Source organism: Pholcus phalangioides, unplaced genomic scaffold, assembly GCF_987345545.1.
Source record: "Pholcus phalangioides strain wild (caught in Gottingen) unplaced genomic scaffold, Ppha-v1.0 ptg000010l_1, whole genome shotgun sequence".
NCBI classification, from domain to species: domain Eukaryota; kingdom Metazoa; phylum Arthropoda; class Arachnida; order Araneae; family Pholcidae; genus Pholcus; species Pholcus phalangioides.
The window spans coordinates 6540125-6563333 of NW_028301603.1; the positions used below are offsets into that span (position 1 = coordinate 6540125).

Genomic DNA, 23209 nt, shown 5'->3' on the forward strand with positions numbered 1-23209 from the left:
TAGTTTGAACTTCCAGTTCAGTCTATGAGCATTGTTTATAAGGAACTGAGTGGAATGAAGAATATAGTTTTTTTAATCAGAACTTCATTATCACTCCATAAGTCACTTTCAATTTCGAAATAAGATGGCAGCACCAACGACATTTTGAAAAGACTATATAGCCCTGTTTCCATGTGCAATATTGTGGTGGCATTGGGAGTTTAGGGGCCGTTGCCGTTGTATTACGTAAGTAAATTTTTAGCCATTTTTGACCCCCTTTGTCAGCAAGAATCAGCTAAACTCTGCCCCCCCCTTTATCAGCAAAATTTCGTTAGCACTGGTTCCTAACGCATATTGATTGCACAGGGGATTGATTGATTGAAGAGAGAATAGGGGGCTCGTATGCCTTCCCCCCCCCCCCCAGATGAAAAACAAAGTATGTTTTTAACGCAAAAATTATTTTTGAAAAATTAAAATTTCGAAAGAAAATAATTTTATATATTAATATAATGAATTTCTGTTAATATATTACTTGAAGGGTAAGAACTCAAAATTTCTGTTTAAGAAATTCATTGTGACCCACCCTTTAAGCCATGTATGGTAAACCTTTGACCCGCAGACCAAATGTGGCCTTGAAGGTTATCTAATGTGGCTCGCTTCCTCAAATTTGAGGAGGAGATTAATTCATTTTTACAAGATTAATCTTGTAAAAATGAACTAAGCGGCACATTTACAAATCGCTTAAATGACCCGTGGCACAATTCCAGAGCATTTAAGTGGCCCGCGGCACATTTTCAGATCACTGAAGTAGGCCTCAAAGATCACTAGAACACTTACACGATCCGTGGCACATTTAGCGATCCCTTTTGAGTGACATGTGGCACAGTTTTAGAGCATTTAAGCGGCCTTCAGTGCGATTCTACATCACTCAAGTTACCCGCGGAACATTCCCAGATTGCTTAAGTGATCCGTGGCATAATTACGTATCACTTGAGTGATACGTGACACATACAGTTCCAAAGCACTTAAGCGGACACATTTCCATAGCACTTGAAGGATCCGTGAAACATTTAGAAATCACTATAAATTGTCTTTGTAGGGGACTTGTCAATAGGAAGAATGTTAGCTCAGGTGCCCAATAACTATCAAAAGGTTTTTTCCATTTTTGGCACCCAAAATAAGATATCATTAAGAATTCTTAATGACATCTAATTCGGTGGGTTTGGACAATACCTTCTAAAGCAGAAAGCTTGCTCTAGGAGGTGTTGGTTTGGATGATGCTTACGTGCTGCTCAACCACCCTTTATGATGATGTGAAATATTCGAATATTTCATATCATCATAAGGGGGGGTTGATAAAGGGGGGCTCCTGCAAAAAATTTGTAATTCCAATCTTATTTCAAAGGATGTCAGTGATGTTAAAAATTTGTGATGTCATAATGGGTTCAAAATACTTCTCGAAGGTTATCCTTATGGCACTGTTTGTTTAGTAAATTAGCAAATGCAAACATGCATAATACAAAAAAATAAGCAGAGAAAACGAAAGCTAAAATACAAAAAATGAGAAATGTTTTATGAAAATGAAAGATACATTTATGTTACAAATACAAGTTTATGTGCATGAACAGGCATGAAATTTTGAACAACATGCTAAAATCTCGGGAAACCAGGTCGTGGCGCTTGTTTTTGGTTGTTGTTATCATCATAAGACTTAACAGCAAGCGTCATTTTAGGTCCAGTATTCCAAAAAGCATCTTTGTCATCAACAATTGACGTTTCAACCAGAATGTTGTGGAGACCAGCCATCGGAAATGCCAGCAGAAACTGCGCTTGAAAATAGTCATAGTGTGGATTCACGAACTGGGATAGAGTTATGCCTCCACCTATGTCTGCATTTGTCTTCAGTGAAAAAATAGAGAACAATTTAATTCACTATTAAAGAAACAAACTCTAAAAGAACAATCTCTGAAAAACGTCCAACAGAATTCAAAAGAGAAGAGGTTATCTTTCCAATTACAGAGTGGGCAAAGAGTCTATAGAAACTCTAAAAATTCATAAAAATTGGAAAATAACCAAAATAAAAAACGGTTTGCAGGGTTAGCATCACTATGTTAACTAGCTTGCGCTAGTTAGAATAGAAATATAGAATAGAGGGAATATTTAAAATTATTATTTTCAGATATATTTAAATTGATAGTTTGGAGTATTTTAATTTGATTTTTGGATTTAACTATTTAGAACTGTAGGTCTCCAGGCACTGATAGCAGGCGACAGTAACCGATATACTATAGTACAGCAAACAAATAATTTAATAATAGGAACGTAAATAAGAATGGTTGTCTATGGATGGTAGACATGTTTCTTGAGGGTTTAAAGTAAGTGGCGTCATGTCGATGGAAGAAGCTTTGCCCAAGTGGTGGGAACATAGTCCCAATTAAAAGAAATACAATCACAGACCGATGTAAATAGATGGGGCAATAGCCATTCATTAGGGAATCTTTTAGTTACCGTCACAAAGTTTAAAACCCTTTAAACCCTCAAGAATACCGTCATGTTTCTTGAGGGTTTAAAGTAAGTGGCATCATGTCGATGGAAGAAGCTTTGCCTAAGTGGTGGGAACATAGTCCCAATTAAAAGAAATACAATCACAGACCGATGTAAATAGATGGGGCAATCGCCATTCATTAGGGAATCTTTTAGTTACCGTCACAAAGTTTAAAACCCTTTAAACCCTCAAGAATACCGTCATGTTTCTTGAGGGTTTAAAGTAAGTGGCGTCATGTCGATGGAAGAAGCTTTGTCCAAGTGGTGGGAACATAGTCCCAATTAAAAGAAATACAATCACAAACCGATGTGAATAGATGGGGCAATCGCCATTCATTAGGGAATCTTTTAGTTACCGTCACAAAGTTTAAAACCCTTTAAACCCTCAAGAATACCGTCATGTTTCTTGAGGGTTTAAAGTAAGTGCCGTCATGTCGATGGAAGAAGTTTTGTCCACGTGGTGGGAACATAGTCCCAATTAAAAGAAATACAATCACAGACCGATGTAAATAGATGGGGCAATCGCCATTCATTAGGGAATCTTTTAGTTACCGTCACAAAGCATCTGGTCGGTTGTACTTCAGTGGTGCCCTAGGCAAAAGTGATCGTCCGAGGAGTGTTTTCTTGGAGAAAAAGCGGGGAATCGTAGGAAATAAAGGGGACCGACGAATGAATAGACAAATTTTCAAGATTGAGAATAGATGACGGCCATTTAAGTAGAAATAGAATCCCTTCATTTAGGGAATGCAATTAAAGTATAACAGAGGATCTAAAATGTCGAGTGTTAGTCATGGGAAGCTTCAATGTAGGTTAGGCCATGGCCGTTGGGGTTCTCAGGGTCCTGAAGGGAGAGTTGCTTGGACAAAGAAATTAGGGATGGATTGGCAGTGGCCAATCTTATGAATAAACCCTCAAGAAACGAATAGAAACTTAGAGATGATGGGTAAAATATCAAATCAAATTAAATGGGTGGAGTTTTCCAAGGGATGGGGGACGTCCGAAATGAAATCTTAAAGGGAGGAGAAAATCTGGATACTGGAATTGACAGTTGGAGTTAGAGAGCAAGGCAGTAACAAAACTAGACTGAAAAAGAGATGACTTGTGAAGACGAGAGTTGTAATCAGAGGAATCGGTTTCTTGGCTGCGATGAGTGTCTAAGGGGCTAAAGCTAAAGACTGGAGAAGGGTTTCTCTCTGCAACTTGGTGAGTGATGCATGGATTATATTCTCTCTCCCATATGTGAATTATAGTGTAGGTTGCTTGTAATTAATTGTTTTGGGGGCGAACTGAGGTGTAATGGAAATCACGGGTCATATAATGTTCAGGGCCAAGAGCTTAAGTGTTTTGGGGGCCAACCGAAGATTTTTTTAAGTATTTTTGAATGAAGTTGTATTAATTTCTTTTAATAAGGATGGTAATATGAGAATACAATTTGCATTAATTCAATTAACTATAGTGTAAATAAACTAATTAACTTCCAGCATCTCGTGTATGACTACTTTGTGTAAACTTTGCCTGGGTTATATACTTTATAAACACAACACAACGCAATTGAAATCAGGGAACGGCATTCGCTTACGTACTTACGAGAACGGTCTCAAACCCGAACGGGCTAACAACTAGGTCACAGAATTTTTTTTCAAATTTGAAAAAAATAACTAAAAAAAAGCAGCCGATAGGTTGCGCAGACATACACAAGTCAAAGAAAATATACGCAAATAACGAACAAAATGTCTCCAAATCATTTATTACAGCAGAATGTGTTCCCCATGACCACCACCCAGGGGTAACACATTGCAGGCGAGTCACAAATCCAACAACGACAGAGTGCAGCGGGTCTACATACACAGTTTGCAACAGTGAACTGTTTTTGGATTAGGAGTGCAAGTTCTTATAACCATCTCATTTGCATATTTCCACCAAAGTCGCTCGTACCAGCGTCACCTATCGGCTGTTTTTGGGGTTTTTTTTCCTGTCTTAAAACAATTCTCGTGACCTAGCGATGCTGACCCTGCAAACTGTGATTTATTTTGGTTATTTTTCCGGTTTTTATTCATTTTTAAAGTTTCTACAGATTTTTCCCCCACCCTGTATATAATATATATATAATATTAATACAGTCAAGAATCAATATTATTTAATCAATATCTTAAAGCACGCCTAAACCTTTAATACAACATTTGAAATGCTTTGAAAAAAGCCAAGGTTTTTCTTAATAGCACCACTTCTGGGACCCCTTTTCTGGGATGTTAAGAAGGAACCAACTGCCAAAGTACTTGCCTACCAATTTACATATTTACTCTCAGAAATCGTGGCATCAAATCTCATTATCGTGAGGACCATTCATTTGAGGCTCCCCAAGCCCTACATGAATGGGTCAATCCATTAGGATGGCCACCTTACTATTGGACTAGTTTTTTATGTGGTCTGGAATTTTTCTCTATATATTTCCCTCATCAGGCATAGTTCAAATTTACTGTATAAAAATAGGAATGCTGAAGACATATTTAATCGGAGGAGAAACAATTTAAAAACTTCAAAATACAAAGCTGCTGACGGAAAAACTCGTGCTTTTCCGTCATGGAACAACAATGGATTAAACCGCACAGCTGTTAATGGAATACAATAACGATTATACAGGAATTTTGGGCCAAGGTCGTGCCCCTGATAAATGATTGCCGATAAACGCTACGTAAACAGTCACGTCTTTGCCAGTTACTTGAATGCAGTCACCAAGACTTTTTTTACGGCTGCTCGATGGAAATGACCACGGTTGTCCTCTACGAGTGTTTTCTCTAACGACGACAGAGAGCAGTCATTGACGTCACAATAACGTGAAAGCTCACGTAAAATCTAATTCTCTGCCAAAATCCGGAGAAATTTTAACAAACCTGGAAAGCGGGAGGAAGGATGAAAAATCCGGAGTCTCCCGCCTAAATCCGGAGAGTTGGCAGGTCTGCATAATTATATGCAATAGGGAGAGAGGCTTCTGACAAACTTGAATATGATTGCAGCATGAGCTAAAGATAGGAGCATGACCTTTAGTGTTGATAAGTGCATGGTAGCTCACTTCTGTTCCAACAACCCCAGGTTTCACTTGAAATTGACTTGAAATTTCTTGAGTTGAATGAAGATGTCTTTCTCAACACAGCTAGGATCACTGATTTCGATTTAGAAATTCTCATTGACGAGCGAACATTTTCTGAACATTGTTCAGCTCTGGTAAGAAAAGCAAACAGAATGCTCAGTTTCATTTTCAAAATGGTGTCTTCATTTGTTCTCCTAAAATCATATTTCCAATTTCCCGAGGCTTAGTTTGTCATGGACAGGAGTATGCCATAAGGTTTTGGAGACCATTCCTACAGATGGACATAGAATTGATTGAGGGGGGTTCAAAGAAGAGTCACATGCGCTCTTGATGGTACACAAGGCTTAAGCTGATTGATTGTGAATATATGCAACAGCTTACCCAAATAGGTCATGAATTCTAACTCAATCGACATGTTTAAAAAAGAAATATGTATATATTTCAAATTCAGTAAAACCTCTCTTTTGTGGACATTGGTGGAACAAAAAAATTTGTCCGCAAAAGAAGGGTGATCATTAATCAGGGGTTCGAAATTCATACTTTTATTATACACTAGGAAATTATTTGGGGTATCCGTTAAGAAGGGTTTTACAGTAATTTTTTTTTTTTTTTGTACAGTAATGGAAATTTCGCATTTGTGGCATTTGTATGTAACATTATAGATATGATTGTAGCGATCGATAATTCGTTTTATGAAATAGATAAATAGACTAGGTGTGTATGTGACCTATATGATAAGTAGAATGAGTAAAAGAACCAATAGCCTACCTTTATTTCTGGCTGCTGGTTATTACGATTTTGCTGACTTGAGTTCACTGTTATGCAAAGCTTGTCAACTTTCCTGAAGAGTCCTGCTCGAGTTCCATGCTGAACGACACCTTCTACTTTTATGGCTAAATCCGAGGAATTTTGAATTACAATGGGTTCACCCGACACTTTTGGTTGAGGAGAAATGGCGAGCTAAGCAAGGTGAAAAAAATAATGATAAAAGGATTGTTTAAATGGAATAATGAACAGAATTCTGATAAATGAAGAAAAAAACCCTTATAATCATTATAAAAGAACAATGAGTTATAAAAAAACAATAATGCTCATAACCATATTAGTGAAATCCTAAAAGTTCATATTGACTACAAATAGATATGGGTCAGTAGAAAAGTTATTCACCTTGATACTCGTAGACTGTAGTGCTTGGTAGAAAAATCGTGGGAGGCCGAGTGGAACAAGGAACATTTCATTGGCGATGTTGAGCAGATAGTCTGTTTCCTAAGGAAAGATTCAACAATGGATTTAGACAGATATAGACCTCTACTAACCAAAGTCAGTCATTTGCAGCCCAACAAGTGCCAGTAAGAAACAAAAAATAGTTGTAGGGTCAATGAAAAGAGAAATGGAGCTTGTTAAGACTAAAAATAGGCAAATTCATTAAAGAGTATGGCTGGAAAACTATAGTTTCATGAAAGCAATGGTTGGAAACTAGAAGTGACACATTGCAGAAATAAGAGAGTTTCATGCTAAAATTGACTAAAAAAATCCTTTAAAGAGTAAGTGCATTTTTAAAAAAATTGAGATTTGATGGACTTAATGAAGTGGCTTTGTTTGCTTCAGACAGAGACTTCCCCAAGACGTTCCTACCATTAGTTCCATTTCACAAGAGAAAATGATGATCTTCAATGAAAATTGGTTGAATAAATAATAAATGAGCCGTCATGGCAAGTGGAGGTAATCTCAGCAAATTTAAGAAGTGACACATTTAGAATTATATAATGTTGCCTTTAGAAAGAAGCTATCATCAGGCAAAATAAATTTACATGTGATCTGCAAGCTGTTATTTTTTGCATTTTCGGGAATTGTTTCTATTTGCCGAGGTCCTTATATCTGAGGTGACTCACAAAGAAATGGTTAAAAGATGTTGTCATCCTCAAAAAATTATAAAAAAATTCAAGTGAAACCATGTCACCGAGAAACAAATAGAAATTCAAAAACTAGTGGTGGACTGCAATTATTAAAGCTACAAAAAACTAATAAAACTGACACCAGTTAGCTACTCATCATCTTCTTGGTGATATCTACAAAAAAATTCTTTTCCCACTTTAGCTCTACTCTTTTTTCCTCCTTTTTATTTTTTCCCTTCAGCTTTTTTCCTTCTAGAAACTAAAAAAAGGTTATTTACTTTTTTTTCTCTTTCTTTGTTTATACTGTACTAGATCCTATGTTGTTTGAATGATATCACTGTAAGACTCCAGGATAGCAGAATTTTCAAATTCATTCTTCGACTCTATTGGCGTTCAAAATATTAATATTTAAAAAAAATTTTAGTGACCTATAATTATTCTGCCAATTTTTTTTAGTATTTTTGTGCTATTTAAATGAATAGAATCAGTGGCAATTTCTCTTCAAAACTTTTTAAAGAAATCACCTTGGCACACTTTTCTTGTCAGTCTATATATGTTACTGTTAAAATGTATAATTCAGTTATTTCATAGACTAACTAATTAAAGCATAGAATATTCCACACTTTAACTAGTTGTTCTATGAAATAACTGAATTATACACTTAAATGGTTATATATACAAGACATGACCAATTTCAGTGATAAATTGAGGTCCTTTTGTATTTCCTCTTCATAACTGAATCAGTACACTTTTTATGGAGTGTCGTGTGTCATCTATTTTGGCTAGCAATACATATTTAAGGACCTTATATAAATGTGTGTGTGTGTGTGTGTGTGTATATATATATATATAGCTATATATATATATATATATATATAGAAAAAGGATTAAACTTAACTACAACATAAAAGAAACTCAGACAAAATTTGAGATTCACCTGCTTGCCAACATTTCTTTCTTCACAATTAACATTCAAGTCTCTTATCATCAGAGATGCTTTATGACAAGCTTCTGCTAATTTGTAATTTTCCAAAGATTGCTTTGGCTGTTCCACAGATAGAATTTCTTCCTCTCCAGTACTGAATCTGTTATAGATGAAACACATATTGAAAAATGGCAAAATGTATCCACGAGAAATTGATAGATCTTCAAAAACTATTCACAGCATTTGTTACATTTTCCAAATGCTAAAATTTCATTCTGCACACAATTTGATTGCACACATACCTCTGACCTATAGCTACAGAGTATTTTGCTATGGTTTTACTTTAAAAAAAGGAACTTCTGAATTTTAACAGATGTGTCCATTATTATCAATGTGCCTAGAGATGTGTGTACTATGTGCTATTTTCATTTTTTGAATGGAATGTTGCAGATGTGTTTAATCTAGAATTTTGTGGACCCCCCCCCCTCCCCTGCCTATTTAGGCAGGCTATATAAACTCTATCACTACTTAACCATTCAAGCACCTTGTAAACATTCCTCTGAGGAATTTCTAACAATTTTGTGCATGCTAGAAAGTGTTGCATGTGTCTGTATGACCCTAACAAAGTCATATATGCTATCAGAATTATATATGTGTTTTGCTAGTAATGTGATTTTTTTTTTTTTTTTTTTTTTTGGCGCAAGGATCAATTAGGCCAAGCTGCATCAAAACAAGTGGCCGACTAAAAATAAGATGGTAAAAAAAATTGTGCATCAGAAAAACAAAACAAGTGTGAAATGTAAAAACACAGACACAGAATGTAAAAACTCTAACTTATCATAAAAACCAATGACTTTGACAAATTTTAAAAAGTGGGGTTATTATTACAATGATCAGATAAAATATCATTCGTATTCTAGGGGACTGTGATATAGGTACTATCGTCAATTTTATCTGGTCATTTCTTTTCTGTTAAAGAGCAAGATCACGTAAGAAAATCTGTATAAAAAAAGAAGTTGTTGGGGGGGGGGGATAGTTCACACATTGGTGCAGTTTTCATTCCATCAAAGACTGTAAGAAACTGAGCAACTGTATGTAAACCACAATAAAAAGCATAATTTTAAGATACTAACCCCATGCCTTGATTATGCAAAGCCACTTTATCGATAGCTTGTGCAACAAGCTGGCAGCTTTGATGCAGTCTGAAAATTTGTTAAGGACGAACAGAAAGACACACGTACACATCAATAATTACAGTGAAACCTCACTACACAACAATAACTTGGTATAATGATAAATCTTCTACAACTATATTTTTTCACGTTTTGTGTTTGCAAATGCCTATACTATAATTTCAAACTGTTGCCTCTCGATATAATGTTAATCCCTTGACAAGAATATATTTTTTTTCTTGAGTAGCAAAGTATCATTGTATCAAGATTTCACTGTATACATAACAATGACAGAGCACTAATCTGAAAAATTGTGAGTTCAAACATTGATGAGAAGGATACAATTGAATATTGACGAGTGTCTTTGGATCTGCATCAAATACAGATTGATACAAAGCTCCATATTGATCAGCCAAAGTCCTGAAATCTTTTGCACACTTTCTGATCTAAAAGTTGCAAGCATGATCCAAAGAATTAAACAAATAATAAAACAATGGCAGGGTTTAATTTTTCTAAAATTTTATGCCACAAATCTATGTCTTCAGCTCCAAAATGTTTCGCTTACTAAAAGAAAATTCTGCATTTGAAATATGCAAGATAGAAAAGGTTATGAATACCTGAGTGACAACACGACCACATTTTTGTAATTCATCTCTTGTCACAGTTGCAACAGATACTGCAATGGCAGGCGGAGGTGAAGTCTTAACACATGAACATGCAAGTAGTAGCTGTAGATGAGCCTGGAGAACTTCACTACGAAGTCGAGCATATTCACATTGGAAAGTGAGAGAATGTACAGGTGATGTGGCAGCCTGAAACATGTCAACAAAACATCGGATCATTCCGCTACAACAATAATCATCAAATAATTAAAATTGTTATATTGGATCTATACTTTACCTTCAGGGAAGAAATGGCTTTCATATAATGGGCGATGGCTTTAGACAAACACTCTTCAATATCCTCCATAGCACTCAATGGTTTTTTTTCGAGGCAACTTTCTCCGAGGCTGATTTCATTCAAGCCAAGAAGCCAAAAATGAAGCTGCTCAGAGCTAACCTAATTTTTCAAATTGGGGAAGAAACAATTGCAATAACTTTTTACAAGAATTTTCAAAAGTATGTTGCATTTAAAATTTTCTGGTCAAACTTTTCAACACAACACTGATGGAAGATATGAATCAGAGTTTTTTCTTGTTCCTCAGATATTGAAACATGTGAATGCTCTTATTCAATTTTCACACAAATTGATTAATTTTGCAAGTAATAATCATTGCATGTGTTTGTTTTGTTCAATAAAGGAAGTCTGATTAGTCGATTCTGTAAATGTGCAAAGTAATAGCTTTAAATAACTTTTAAATATCTAATTGGAAGTTAAAGCGACAAGATTTCATTTAATAAAATATTTACACACATTGCTTTGTATTTATATTCCACAACTATAATGAAAATTTGTGAGAACTAGAATGTAGTTCATTCCTCAGTATGTCACAAATAATGTGCATAAAAATATTCTACTGGTTCATCTACACCCGAATATGGTGCGAGATGTGGCAGACGTCCTTGAGTAGTTTGCTGAAATTTCCTATCGATGTACATTGATGTCATATTTCATAGCTAGCCAAGCAAATATGCACTAGACAAAGGTTAAATTTGCTACACAGACAGGGTGGTACATCAAAGAGACTTGTGTTGCACCTCCGTCATGTAGCATGGTGGAAGGCTGGGGGTACTGCAATTGTGGGCAGGAGAAGAAATGCAAAAGATTGGCATATTTATTCATGGACACCCCCCCCCCCCCCATAGTAAAATCAAGTAAGCATGTGTAGGCATACTTTACGAGTTCCAAAAAAAACCTTACCTTGTCACAGATATTGGAATATATCTTTGATGCATACTGATGATGGCCATACCTTGTAGCTTGACGAGCGATGCGGTATGCAGACCACATATCAACGGATTCTACAGCATTGTGTATGAACGACATATCACCCAGTAGAAAAGGCTTGTCGATCATTATTTGGAACAGCAAAGTACAGATCATCACCTAATATGGAAAATTTTAAAAATATTTAAATAATATTTGTGGATTAATTATATGAAGTTGGGAGCAACCTCAAATATTCAATAAGTTGTTTTATTAAAACTCATTTTTACAGAGAACAAAACAGAAATGAAACACAAGAACAGCACTACACAACAAAATAATCGCATAGGATAGTGAAGAAATAAGGAACATCAGAAAGTAAGCATTTATATGCTCACAATTGCTTTCGCTGACTGATCACTGCCTGCAGCTTGGGTAGAGAATTCTTGGAGCTTCAAAATCAATTCCGACTTCCAGAATACAAGAGAGCCGACTGTTTTGTTGCCAAGGGCACACAATGCTGTACAAAGAGGTATCACGCTGGCATCTTGAAGGAAATATAAGATGAAATGAATATGAATACAACATTTGCATCATACAAACCATTATAACTTATATTCTTATTTCTTATCAAACTAATGTTTGTAAAAAGATTCACACTCTGATACCTGAGCTTCTACCTATGAGAGAACCTAAGGTATCTGCATACAAAATACACATATCTGGATTTACTTCACATATGTTAACTGCACAGTGAAAACATGTCTGAAATAAAATAAAGAGCAGAGTGAAACAAGTGAAAAACAAGTCAGACATACATACATAGATATTTCAATTTTTATAGAAACACTGTAAAAGGAATTATTAATGTATCATACAAACAATTTTAATGTAAAAATGTAGGTCCAAATAAAAATGCTTGCCATTAAAGATCGATGATGTAGCTTTGTCATTTTTTCCTCAGTACATATCACTAGTAGAAGAGTCTCGATGGCACTTGATACTTCTTGCATCAAGTCCATTCCCTGCACAACAATATCCTCTGGAAACCATCAAATGAAAAAAAATCTTGAAATTAAAATCACTTGATCCCAAATTCTGACGAGCATGTGTCATTTATAATTATATTACCAATCCTTGTATATTTTAATGAGAATCACAATTCAGAACAATTATTAGAACCATAAATACTAACCTTGGAAGACATGAACAGCAATCTGTGTAAGCAATTCAATAGATATTGCAGCCAAATTTACATTATCGTGAAATATGCAGTCCTGGCAGAGCTGCAACACTTTGCAGTCTAAAAGAAAAAAATTGAATCATTGCATTACATATGATCTGATGAGAGCACATCTAAAAAAAATAAAAGCAGTGTTTTCTTTATGTTCATACATTATTCTGAAACAGGAACAAAATCTGCATCAGTAGTAAATCACAAACATCACTGATAATGGTTCTCATCCTCAGGGTTAGTATCACATTCAATAAATCGTTCAGGGTGTATGCATATCGTCAGTCCTTTTACTGTCTTTTTTCATTAACATTTTCTCATCATGTTCCACAATTCAAGACAATTTTTAAAATAAAAAATGAAAATTGGAAAAAGTTCTTGATTTTTTGCATTCTAGTTTTTAAGAAGATGAAAAACTTTGCTAAATATCATCAAAAGATATTTTCATTATTCCGTATTATGTTTACATGTAATACTCCAATCACAACTAATTCTTAAAAACAAGTTATATCATTATTTAATGGAAATAGACATTTAAGAATTGTGCAAGAGTATTTCGAATGTAGAAAATAATTTCTCACCAAAGTGCTGGTAGCATGAATATCTGATCATCCATATTATCTGTGATTAACTAAAACGATTATAATTTCAACCGGTCTAATCTGTTGATTGTTAAATGGGATATCGATAGAATTCTTTGGATTTTTCATCAAGGCATATTCTCTGATCAACAAGAGCCAGAAGATCAGAGAAAATAACTGCCTTTATGCAATAAGCAATTGCAGAGTATGATATAAATAACAGTCATAATTAAATTGATATGTGATTGAAATAGTTAAAACTAAATTACCATTTTTAAATTACCAACTTCTAGAATAAGTTTGAAAAAAAAGTTAATCAAAAATTGAATAAATCACACATGTACTCATACAAAAACTACGTACCACCAGAAAAATCAAACTTATCCACTGCTATAGATGATGACAGTGCCACCAGAACACCAAACACTGCACATTTCAAATTGCTATATGGGGTTTCTATAGCATAATCCACAAGTTCCTAGCATACATAAATGAATAGTCAATGAAAAAAGAGAAACAATGCTATTTACATTGCGTAATACAGAATTCACTGAATTCAGTTTTAATTGTCAAAAATATGATTTTTGAAGTTTGAAATTTTGATCAGTGACATATTTTAATCCTTATTAGTCAAAACAAAATAAATATTTTCGTAAGTACACATAGAATATGATAAGGAAAAAAAAATCAGTCACTAAATAAAGCTATTAATAACTTTATCTCATAGAAAATTGTTATACGTACAAAAATATTGATATAATTTCATACCGCATTAAAACTTATCGAGTCAAAATCATCAAATAATATTTTCAAGCTTATTTTCAAATGTTATTATGCTATTATTCAGAAAATTAATTTCTACAGTTACAAAAAAAAATGTTTCCAATGGCCAAAATTGACACTCGTGACACCCTTTGTTTACTAACTCATCACTTGTTCCTAATGCAAAATGCTCTGTACATTAGATTATAATTTGATGTACAAGAGTTAAGGTGTATTTTTCCCTGTTCTACATTCCAATAACTTATACATGATGGCACCAGTTGCCGATGGATGACTGGAGAAATTAGATAATTAACCCCTTATTGTATCGCTGCTCTAAATCTGCTACTCACTTCATAAATCTGAAGTGCTCAACTCGCTACAAATCTCATCAACACTCTTAATATCTAAACTGGTTTTAAAATTCCAAGTATAATATTGATTTTGGCTGAGAATTAGGCAGAAAAAAATAAAACCGTAGTAACTGGCATGGGTGTGAATTTATTTGAATCAGTCAAACTTCCAAAAGTATTTTTCTTTATCTCAAGAAGCACTCACAGATTCCTTCACATTCAGCACAAAGTGACCATTAGCATGAATGAACTCTTCCACACTTAGTGATAAAGGACAAAAAAAAAGTTGCAGGATATTCTGCTAGTGGATACAAATGAGTTAATCTAAAGATATATTGCATGTGGTTTTCAAAAGAATGAATCACACCAGTTCAAAAACATTGAATTTATTTTAGAAAGAGACAAAAAAATAGGAAGAAACATTTTAACCAGAGGAAGGTTTGTAGAATGTATGTACAGTTAAGTAGTACTTTCTGTTCTGATATTTTATTATGGTAATCCTAAAAAAAAGTAGAGTGCATAAACACTAAATATTCCTGTATACTTACATTAACATTTGTCACGCTCCAAAGATGGGCTCCTTTCTGGGCCAACTTCTTCATGTTTCTCAGAGAATTGATTTTTACACATGATCGAGCATCTTCTTTCAAATAAGATATTAACAAATCAACCTGAATCAAACATCAAAACTTTTGATTATATTTAAAGGTTATATGCAATGTGAAAAATAACAATTGTTTGTGAAGCTTCCATTGTGTTTTTTTTCTTCACAGAAGAATAAACACCTCACTGTTATTAATTTCTGGTGAGATTTTCATACCTGTTGCCTGATGAATAAATGTTTTTTGAGCAATTATAAGCCCTAACAGATTGGAATTTTACACTCAACATTTCTCCAACTTCAGGGGCTAGCATCATCAGATCTTTCTGGATCATGTGAGATTAACACTGTTATTTGAAACTAACACATACACATGAAAATAAAATATCCTACCTGTTGTGGTATGAGGGTGATACAAGAAGCTGCCAGCTCGGTCAATGTGTGAAGAGTTCGGACAACAAACTGTTGGGCTGGATAATCGGGAAGCAGAGAAGTACAGAGCTCCCATACCTTCAAAGGTACGTATAAAAAACATGTATTAGCTTTATGCTGTTATAAAACCTAAAATAGTAAGAAATATGAATAAAGTGAGATGAAAATTTAATGCTGTTGCAAGAGAAAAAAAAATATTCTATAGCTTATAGGCCTGCTGGACCCTTGAGGCTACAAAGCGTTTGTTTGTAATATGTGTGTATGTATTTTTTGTGTACTATATGTTCGTATTTGTGTAACACATGTCTAAATTTGTGTATCACATGTTTGTATTTGTGAAGTAAATAAAAACAGTGCTGAAAAACTACAGTATATGATTTATTTTCCACCATCATGGTTATTTCATGCATTTCACAGACCAGTGTTATGTACCAGGGGTGAGGGAAAGCATTCTTGGGGCCTGTGAGATGGAAAATATTACATTATACATTAACCATTGGAGGAGGAATGAGAGTGTAAATTAAGTTTTCTTTCAAGAGTCCCAATATTTTAGCCTTGCCAAAGCATTTCCTGCTTACAAATTTTTCTTTCTCATACATATATACCATTTGGTCTCGAGGCCAACCATAATAAGTTGAATCAAGTGTTGTTCTTTATAAATAAAATGGTGGCTGATAGGAGGGAAGATTCCGAATAACTTTTGAATCTTCAAAAGTTATTTGAGCACAACAGAACTTTCACGCTGCACACATAAAATCTTCAACTTTCCTTAAAATGTTAATTGTTTTGAAATTGATGTACTAGACAATGAGGATCAGTGTTACACCCTTTGAAAATTGTTAATATACATACACCATACCATATTTACTGTATTTTTCTGGGCATATAAATACAGGAATAAAATACAGTGAAACCTGTCTTAAACGGAATCAAAATATAATCTGTTCAATGATTTAGTGCTTTTATTTGCATCTTTATAAAATGGAAATCTGTCCAAAATTGATTATTATTTCAGTCTGTTGACATTCTGTTTCGAACAGGTTTCACTGTACTGTGATCTTTCGCTTATGCGTCTGTGCAAGGCAACAGGAAAAAAAAAAGACACATTAGTGAGAGAGGCATATAAGTGAATAGCATTAATAATTAATATTTACTTACATCTTTGACCGGAAGTGCAGAAAATCCTCCTATAAGGGGTCATTCAAGTATTACATCAGCATTAAGGGAGGTTACGGATTTGCTGACTTTTGATGAGAAGGGGGAGGGGGGGTTTGAAGGTTGCTTACGTCATCAATCACCCTGTTTGAAGATATGAAATATTTTAAGCTGCTGATGAAATTTTGCTGACAAGGGTGAGTCAAAAATGACTAAAAATCTGCTTACGTAATACTTGAATGGCCCCTAAATGAAAGATTACTGTACATATAACATAGGAATTTCTTGTATTTTATGTGGCATTCCTACATTTTACGTAACGTATGGAAATTTTTTGGCAGTTACAACTTTTTCCATACAATGAAATAGGGATGGGACGAATAGTGATTTGGCAGAATACCAAATCACAATTCGTCATTTTCAAAACAAAAACTATCATTTTCAAAAAATTCATCACAATTATAGTTAAATTACCGTTTTTACCTGAAAATAAAATTATTGGTAATTTCAAATGATTGGTATTGTATTTTAATTATGCAATTTATTTAAATTAATATTGCCATTATAGTGACAATCAAATTTAACGATGATATATTGTATTTTAATACCACAGCGAGACCTCAGCTAATGAAGATGATTTGTTCCGGAATCTTTATTGGCTGAAATGAAATTTCCCACAGGTTTCTATGGAAAATTGTTTGATTTGTTCCAGCTTCTGCCCATAATTTAGAAATAGTTTTTTTTTAAAACACCAAGGAATGCTATAAAAAATCAAAAACTGACTGAAGGCTAAAAGTAACAGCTTTAAAATTATATAAATGAGAATCTTCAGGAAGATAAGAGATGCTGAAGATCTTTTTATTTTTCAGCATGTACACAACCAACAACAGGTTTAGTCTACTGAAGCTCGTGTTGACACAACCTAATAGAGTTTGTACGTGTTCCCATCTATTTGTGATTTGGTCAGCTCATTTTTGTGTCTGATACATGCAGATGGAAAAGATACTCTTAGAATGTCCAGATTGTTCAGCTCGATGATAAGAGTCTTGCACTGAAAGAACTCGTGCTCTGAAAACATAGCCCCCCCCCCCCCCCCCGTTTCAATGCATATTCTATTTTGGCTGAATCTCTCATTCTATATGAAATAGTTCAAGGAATTTCAGAAAGAGAAGTGTAGGTCCCTGAACATCTGAAAAGGTCAACATTGCTTAATCATGCTCTACGATATGCGGCTATTTTAGGTAAGTGCATGCATTCATATCATCGAAAATGTTTGTTAGCTGAATCAGTATTCATTAGCCTGGGCAGAAAAATCACTAAAAAACTTTGTTAGCTGAAAAATTTGTAGGCTGAGGCATTCATTAGCTGAGGTATCACTGTACTCACAGAATCAATTTTTTTTTCAACACTTGTTACAATTTTGCTTCTAATTAAGAAAAAGCCAACTAGTATTTACACTCAATTATTAATGCATCATAAAATTTAAAACTTATTTTTTCACTCCAGATGTCCCTTTAAGTAGCTCAATATACGTATCTTATCTAGGTACATCCTTCAGTTAGTGAATTTGTGTAATTCATGCTCACTTCCACCTTATTGCAGTAGGATTCTATTTTCAGTTTCATGTTTTACTCTTATCCTAGACATTCACCGACATAATCTCTTGCGCAGAAAGGGATAGGTATGCACCACACAATAAAATATAATCAGTAAATTGTTAATTTATGCAAAAAATTCCAATATATTTTTTAAATTAATTTTCTGTGGTTAGATTCACACAGATATTTGGGCAAACATTTAAGCATTATTCGGCTGAGCCAAATATTTGGCAAAAGGACTAAATACAGAATAGCGGCCTAATATTCATCACATCCTTACAATGAAATGCCCCATTCTCCTTCGATTAAGAGTATTTGAATTTAACTAAATTCAAGAAGGAAGATAATTTTCATTATATTATATTATTATTTTGTTATATTTAAATTTTTTAAATTCATCTTGCATATGTGTCATAATAAATGTTGTTTCTGTGAACTACACTTCTCACTGCAATTTCAGCAACAAGTGGTGATTTTGGCAACTTATGGCAATGTTTATTGGTGACAATCTGCAGTGTCCTGTATTGTATTAGGGGTCCCAATGTTCCACATTTTTCTCAATGAGATATGATCACCTAGTCATGATGAACAATTTTTCTAATGAAATACATATTTGTCTGTTGTGATTTATTACAGTACTTTACTTGTTCACCCTTCAGTAATTTTAGCAATACAGTAATTAGCAACAACACAGATTAATTTGAAGTAAATACCATTTTTTGGTTACACAATTAGTTTTCCAACATTTTTCATGATTAGAGATATAGGTATTTTAAATATGAAGGTCTAATTTTTATTTAAACCCATAAGGATATTACTAATATCAGTTAAAACAACTGAATAATTTTTTATTGAGTTATCTGTCTGCAAACTGCCTATGCGATTCTCATGGACTGTAGGTTGAAAAATGATTGTATAGATTAATTAGACAAGGTTATAAAATTCAAGGTAATGTGCAAACAGCTATAATAAGAAATGCATACAAAATGCGGTTTCAAATCCAGATCTAATTTTAATAATGATGATAACTAAATAGTAAGTTCTTTAGGAATGATATCAAAGTAAAAACATTGGAAAGTAAAAACAAATTGAAATTTGGCCTTTGGTGAAGTTAAATCAGTAATAATGATTGAAGAATGAGAAAAAATAATTGAAGCATATCAGCAAAAAAGTATTTATCATACATGGTTAAGATACAAAGCTTCATCTTTAACATTCAAATAGTAAAGAAAACTCAGCTGTTGAGTACCTCAGCAATTGTCTGTCCATCATGATGCATGTGTTGGAACACAGAAAGCAACTGCAGTTTTACTTCTACTGGTGTGGCCAATCCGTGTATCATTTCTCCAATTTTGCTACAGATGTTTGATGCAAAGTTTCTGTATAAAATCATATGAAAAAATTAAATTTTCACTCAGCTGGAAGAAGCGTGTATATTTTTAATCCCATATACATATGTGACCTTAAAACTAATACAATATACATTTTTTGAAGATTTGTGTGCACTTCTTTTTTTTAAATAAAATATATGTAATTAATCACTTGATGAACAACAGATAAATTAATAATATAATGTTATTGTAATAACAAACTAAATGTATGATGATAAAGACCACTCACTTGCTCTGAGCAGCGAATTTCCCAGAAGCATAAATCGCAGCCTTCATTTCAACTGCATCATGTGAATCCAAGCTATTTCTAATACTGTGCTGGATGAACTTTTTTTCTGCTACGATGCTTGCAATGCTTCCCAGCGTTCTAAGAATGAATTAAAAACCATTCAACTAAATTCATAAGGGGGGAAAAACATTAGAAGAGAAATTAAAGAAAAACTGTTTGTGCATAACCATACGATACCACTGAATTTGGGTATCGTTTCCCTCGATACAAATTGCTCAACCCCATAATTTCCCAAACATTTTTATTCATCTTTCCCCCGTCAGAAATTGTTTTTCCCTATCGCTCCTCATAATTAAAGTGAAACAAGCACTAGCAAGAGTTCAATGTAAAAGTGTGCATGTGTGTGAAAAATATTTTTAATGGGGTATTGAAATGTAAAAACTTGATGAGTGAATACAGCTAAGACAAATGTGAATTATTGTTGGTTATGAGATGAGGAACTTTTAGGGTATCAACACAGTGCATGCTGATTTTACAAGTCAACATCATTACAAGTTGGCTAAAAAATTTTGAAATTCAGGTTTTAAACCAATCTGTAATGCCGTCCATCAACTTGCAGAATCAGAAACCAGTGTGCACTATGTTTTTACCCTTAAGCATAAAAAAATATAGTATGATCATGAAATTCCTTGCGAAAAATCTTATTTATGCTATTCTATTACTTGTTTACATAAATATGTACATTCAAATATAATAAAACTCCCAAAAACTACATAATGATGATAATAATCTGGTTATTTTGGCCTACATTCTTGAAGATACAGCAAAAAAAAACTGTCTTTCTAGTATAAATATTAATTACCTCAGAGTAAGCGCTCTGGCGACAGGATCATTGCTGTAGATAACAGCATACAACCTATGGGCAAACTCATCAATGTTGAGAATTTTATCTAGATGTTTCTGACTCTGCTGCATAACTCGAAGTATCAATACTCTGTGGAAGTTTGTTCTGTAAATATATATATATATAAGAGTTATTCCTTTTGTGACAGACTAAATAAGTTAGTTTTATTAAATTGTGGCAACTAAAATTATCAAAGCAATAATAGAAAAATGAAGAAAATTTCAATCAAGTTAAAGATAAGTTTTTCACCCAAAAATGTCAAAAACTTACAATCTTAAAACATATTTTCACTCTGAAAAACAGTCAGGAAAGCATTAATTACCCCATACGGAAGAGCTCCGCAAGTTTCAAACATGCCGAATTTATCAGAATAGGAAACGGATATTTCTCGAACAGACGAGGGAACCTAACAATGGCTTCACACTGCTCACCAGCTTTATTTGAACGCAAGCCTAAATATAAAACAGAAAAAATTATGAGATGATGAAAATTAATTGCAAGACATTCATTTCAGCATAAGACTGACATTTCAAAATAGTTTTGTTTCTATTTCTAAGAGTTTGAATGTGTACAAAAAGAAAGCAATTATTCAACCCATGAGTATTCTCACTAGTCTTATGAACACTACTTTACTGCACATTAACTCCGGTCATATTGCCATACAGCAATTTTACTACCAATGGAGTTAAGTGGAAAATGAAGGCACCACCTATGCCCTATGGTTGCCTCAGGCTTGATAGATAAAAAAACCTGTTTGAAGGAAAGGAACACCTTTTGAGCACAGTACAATAATTTAAGTGACAATCAAACATTGAAGCTAAAAATAACAAATTTCAAACACCAAACATCAGTTTTTAAGCTAATATAACCCATTCCTCAGCAATTTTGTTCAAGTGAGTATAGTTGTCACTTACATTAAAGAACTTAATTAGTTATTAAATGTACCAACATCCCTGGAGGTTTCATCCTCTTGCTATGTGGAAGGTGGCATATCAGCGGGCGAAGTAAGCCATTGACCTCACACGCACATTTTATTACTTTTCACATAATAAAATGAAAATATTTGATGGAACAGCTATAGTATGACAATAAGTTGGCAACTTTTTTTCTTTATCAAGAAAAACATCTGAATGCACGACAAGAAGTCACCAAGAATAAAATGAAGTCATGCTTTCAGTCGTCTTTCTCGCCAAAGAAAAAAAATGGCCAAAAAAGGGATAACGCTATGGCTGTTAAAACGACATTTTTTTATGATTGCATAATTATTTTTCATAAAATAAATATATTTATTTTTCACAAATGCAATGCTATCACGAGTGTAAAATACTGTAATCCGAATCTCAGTGAGTGGTTCTCCCCACTCAATGAACTTCCTCCATTCATGCGGAGAGAAAGTTATGCTTGTTTGACGTCAATTTCTCTCGGATTATTCTTTATAAGCACTAGAAGCTGGTAGACCTCCTGGCTGCTAAACGCTAGCGCAAGTGTTCACAGGCTCAGAATTGTTTATAGTTTCACGATTCAACTACATACAGTTTATTACAATAATTTAAATTAATTCAAGCACAACGTTTAATTGAGTCTCAAATGACTACGCTTAAAAGAATACCTTTATCAAGTTCTGTCAGTGCTGAATTAGCATCTTGATCTGGTTCAGACGTTGAGAATTCAGATGCCATAGATAGGCGACCAGAGATACTTGCAGCCATTAGCTAACCTATAAAACATTAAATGTTCTTCAAAACGAGGGGGAAGAAAGACAACATTGATAATGATATTTATGGAAGATGCGTTACATAAATTAATATTTCACCTCAATATCAGCATGAAAACTACAAAATGAAATGTTTGGTTTCTCAAAGTTGAAACAAAAATATAAAATGTGAAAACATAAGTATATGAAATATAAAATGTAAAAACGTGGCTCTCTTATAATATCCTAGCACCACAAGGAGGGAGCCAGGTTGAGAGAAACAACATTAATGTGTGAAATAAGAATGCATGATAATTATATTACATTACCGGCTTATAGTTCAGTTCCGTCCAAGAATTTTCCGTTCAAATTTTAATCAATAGAGAAACTTATTCGAGGAACAGTCATCAATGAAACAAAATATTACTTCCACAAATCAATGTAACAACATCAAAAAGGCCAAAAAAATAAATAAATAAACGTGATATGTATATTACAATGCAATACAATAATAATTACACAGGGCTTTCCGGTGATATGTATGTTTTTTTCGAAATTCACCAAGTAAACACAAAGCTCTGTTCTACTGAGAGGAACTTTAAAAAAAGTCTCTCCAGTATGGGATGGTCACAAAATTAGAAAAAAAAATTTAATTTATATTTGAATTTTGTTAACATAAACATCTTTTAACTATAAATTGATGATAGTTATTAAAATTAGTGTATTATTTCGGATCTATCATCCATTTTCGGACCATAGATTTAATTGCCATCTATTGACACAATATAATACTATTTTTAAGTTGCA

The 23209-nt window shown here is 33.7% G+C and overlaps 1 protein-coding gene across 1 annotated transcript; it reads right to left on the reverse strand.

Annotated features, from left to right (window-relative positions):
- Positions 1 to 1526: 1526 nt before the first annotated feature.
- On the reverse strand, positions 1527 to 22973 carry defl (Integrator complex subunit 7). Its single transcript, XM_089237482.1, has 22 exons — positions 22732 to 22973; positions 22319 to 22426; positions 21032 to 21161; positions 20668 to 20814; positions 19806 to 19943; positions 19435 to 19564; positions 15394 to 15510; positions 14948 to 15070; positions 13648 to 13762; positions 12665 to 12772; positions 12393 to 12511; positions 12138 to 12234; positions 11868 to 12016; positions 11464 to 11649; positions 10504 to 10662; positions 10221 to 10415; positions 9946 to 10049; positions 9565 to 9633; positions 8444 to 8591; positions 6779 to 6877; positions 6380 to 6571; positions 1527 to 1878 (listed from the first exon to the last, which is right to left on the reverse strand). The coding sequence occupies exons 2-22, from the start codon at positions 22416 to 22418 to the stop codon at positions 1630 to 1632; spliced, it is 2874 nt and encodes a 957-aa protein (XP_089093608.1). The 5' UTR covers positions 22419 to 22426; positions 22732 to 22973; the 3' UTR covers positions 1527 to 1629.
- Positions 22974 to 23209: the final 236 nt, after the last annotated feature.